At 36.7% G+C, this 3,488-nt stretch overlaps 1 protein-coding gene across 1 annotated transcript; it reads right to left on the bottom strand.

Moving 5' to 3' along the window:
• Positions 1-1,562: 1,562 nt before the first annotated feature.
• On the bottom strand, positions 1,563-2,800 carry LOC106632849 (NF-kappa-B essential modulator; the record flags this gene model as incomplete). Its single annotated transcript, XM_014331523.2, is given in 1 exon segment — positions 1,563-2,800. A coding segment is annotated over 1 exon segment (185 nt), but the record flags the coding sequence as incomplete, so codon positions are not given.
• Between the last annotated feature and the right edge of the window lie 688 nt (positions 2,801-3,488).

Genomic DNA, 3,488 nt, shown 5'->3' with positions numbered 1-3,488 from the left:
TCCAGGTGAGGAAACAATGAAAAGAGAGCCCATTTTCAAGCTTATTTCCTTGCCGGTTGTGCAATCTAACATCACAACATCACAACCGACCACACAGCAAGCATTTGTTTGGCCTGCTAATATGGCGCCTCGACCAAAAATCCTGGCTACGCCCCATCCGGTAAGATCACGCTCCAGAGCCCTATTACAGATCTAGAAAGAAGACGCTGCATTTTTAACTCTGAGAGAGATGGAGAATGAGCCCATTTCCAAAAAAAGTGGAGTGTGTTCCTTTAATTACTATATTGTATATATTGTCAAAAATTAAAGTGAACATAGCAGTTGTTGTATCTTGTTTACTGTATTACTGAAAGATGATTTCAAAGTCAAGTTAACGCCACATTATAGTGAGATATTGTGTAATGTGAAATACTGTAAGCAAATGAACAAACAACCTAATTCTTGGTAAACCTTTGACTGTTTTGTTTGAATCCAACTGTTTTTTGCAGATGTACATAAGACATGTTGTTACTTTTATTATTATTATTATTATTATCATCATTATTGAACTAAATACATTTTAAATAAAGGATACCTTGATATACATTCTACCGTAAGGTTGGAAATGTATTTTCTTCACCCTAAAATATCTTTTGAAATGTATTTCAGTTTGAAAAAAATATATTTTCAATTTCAAAAATATATTTCTTTGAGCATCACAAATACAACATATTTACCATATATTTGAAATATATTTTGGCCAGGAAAAATGTATTTTTTTACCGTATTAAATTCCTTTACTCCAGCCACATTAGCTCCACTACACTGTACGCCGGGCCGGATGTGGCTCGCGGGCCTTGACTTTGACACGTGTTGTAAACTGTTTCTTTATAGTTGCGAGAAAGCATTTACGATGATGCAAAACAAAGGCAAGGTGAGTCTAACGTGTGAAGCAATGGTGTGACTATGCCGAAATTGTGTTGAGGTTAAGAAACAATCAGAGCGGTTTCCACAGTGACATTTCATAATGCTGTTTTGTGAAGAAAAAAAAAAATACACAAACTCTGCACAATTACAATTAAGGCCAATTATTACACCAGACTATCAATAACTTCGATCAGCACGTGTTTTGGGGAAATACCGGTACAAACAAGGAAGAAAAAACACCGAGGCTGTTCCCACATTGAGTGCTCGCTGATGGTAGTGTCCTTCAGAAAATTTTCAACAATACCATTTTCTCTCTGTTGACCTTCTTGAAGCTGTTTCAGTTGCTTAGTGATTGTTATGAAACACACAATAAATCCAGCTATAAAATAAAATATATTGAGAATGGACCGATATGTTTATTGTGTCAAGCTGTTTTGGGGCTCAGTGAGCTTTATTTTTAGCGAGCCTTGCCAACAGCCTGGGAAAACACCCATAAAAAAAAAAAAATCTGAATCCTTGCGCCTGACCTGCCTTGAAACAGCAGGTGAGCCACCAAACCCTTACTTATGTCACATGACATACGTGTTTGAACCCCACTCTGGAGCAGTGTTTCTAAACGAAACATCAATTCCATATCTATATAAAAACATATAAAGTCAAATGAATAACTGATTTATTTTGTGAATCTCCAACAGTTTGATGCATTTTTTCCACAAATGTTTCTATACTTAGTTAAAATCCACACAAACTGTGAAGAAATCTTACATTCAGATAGATAAATAGGTGCAACAGGTAAAGCTAAGACAATAGAAGGGTCACAAAAGGGCTGTTGGGTTAAGGACTGGGTTTAGCATGAGGTTCAGTCAGTCATGTACACAGGCACAGAACACAAAGAATGGTTACTTTTTTCCTCCAACAAGAATAAATCCATCTCTAATACATCATAATACATGTTCTGAGGTAATGCAGACAGCTACGTTTACAACCATAACATATCTGATTTTTTTTTTAAGCTCAATATGTTATTCACATGATCATGTGTATAACATCTGGATTGTCACTTCTTTTTTTTCTTCTAAACTTATCATCACCTTAGGTCTAATAATTACTGATCTTTTGGACTGATGGAATTACAAGTATACACATTTACTTCACAGCATGTAGTGTGCTCCTCTGTCATCACTACAGCATTAAAGCAAAGTAGCAAGGAAATGGGGGATAGAGGATCATGTGAATCTAATCACTGAATCTAAAAAATACTGAAGAAAATGTGCATCAAAGTGCTGTCTCAGAGGAAAGTAAGCATAGGAAAAGGTAAGAGGGGAAACATAAGAACAGAAATGATTATACTGATTGTGGAAAGGGAAAAACTACAGCAGAGACTGGATCCACACTAGAGCTACAGGGAAATATCATGCTGATTTTCTTGCTTTTCTTTCACTTGTTCAAACTGTCATCAGATTGCCTTGGCATGAACTGTCTCAATTCCAGCATACTGAACTGTTCAACAGAAAGATCCAGAATTTGTGTTCAGGTTTGTGGATGTGTATTTGTTTGAGAGAGAAAGCGAGAGTAAGGTGCAACTATCCAAACATGTTTTTCCAGCGGGCACCCAGAAATGGGAGAAGACACACTGAATCTAAACAGACTATACATACTGCATATCTATGTATGTTGTTGTCATGGTGTGCAGGGCAATAATGATTATGTTACTGTATACAGTCCATTACATGTATCTGCAGTGTGTCCATATCTGGAGCCAGGTACTGGCACTTAGGACAACATAAATCCGGCAGCTCCTCAGTTCCGACTGGACCTTGATCACCGACTGGTCCCAATCCCGGAGTACGGAATGAGGGAGCAGGGGGCACCGTGTTGAAAGGGGGGAACACACCTAAGGCCGAGAGAAAGAAAACCTTTAAAAGAGAAACCACGTTTTACATTTCCTCAGTACATGGTGGTGGTAAAAGGTAGATTTACTCAAGTACGTATACACTGATCTTGACTTGAAAAACTAGACTGTCTATTGTTATCAACAGGACGATTTTAATTCAGTATAGTTCTGTTGTTTCTCTGGTAATAATAATAATAATAATAATAATAATAATAATAATAATAATAATGGATTGCATTTATACAGCGCTTTGAGGGCCCTGAAAAGCGCTTTACAATTCCACTATTCATTCACTCTCACATTCACACACTGGTGGAGGCAAGCTACAGTTGTAGCTAGGGATGCACCGATACCACTTTTTTGGAAACGAGTACGAGTACTTGCATTTCAGTACTCGCCGATACCGAGTACTTAATAAAAACATGATTTAAATTTGCAGGTAACAGCTTTAGTCCTATAATTTAACAAAAAACAAACAAACAAACAAACAAGGGACTAGTTTGGAATTAAGAACATTTATTTAATGTTGTATGCAACATATTACAGAATAAATAATTATAAAAAAAACAAAATTTAATTTTAAATTTGCTCGTCTGTTTCTCTGTTTAGAAGTGTCACTAGCACAGTCACAGCTGGGATGACATCAGAGGCTAGTCCGTCGTAGCTGCTCACTTTTTTAGTTAGTTCC

Source organism: Haplochromis burtoni, unplaced genomic scaffold, assembly GCF_018398535.1.
Source record: "Haplochromis burtoni strain Fernald_Lab_line unplaced genomic scaffold, NCSU_Asbu1 Contig_2979, whole genome shotgun sequence".
In the NCBI taxonomy this organism is placed as follows: domain Eukaryota; kingdom Metazoa; phylum Chordata; class Actinopteri; order Cichliformes; family Cichlidae; genus Haplochromis; species Haplochromis burtoni.
Note: the sequence above shows the minus strand (reverse complement) of the source record. Positions and strands in the feature narration are given on the sequence as shown.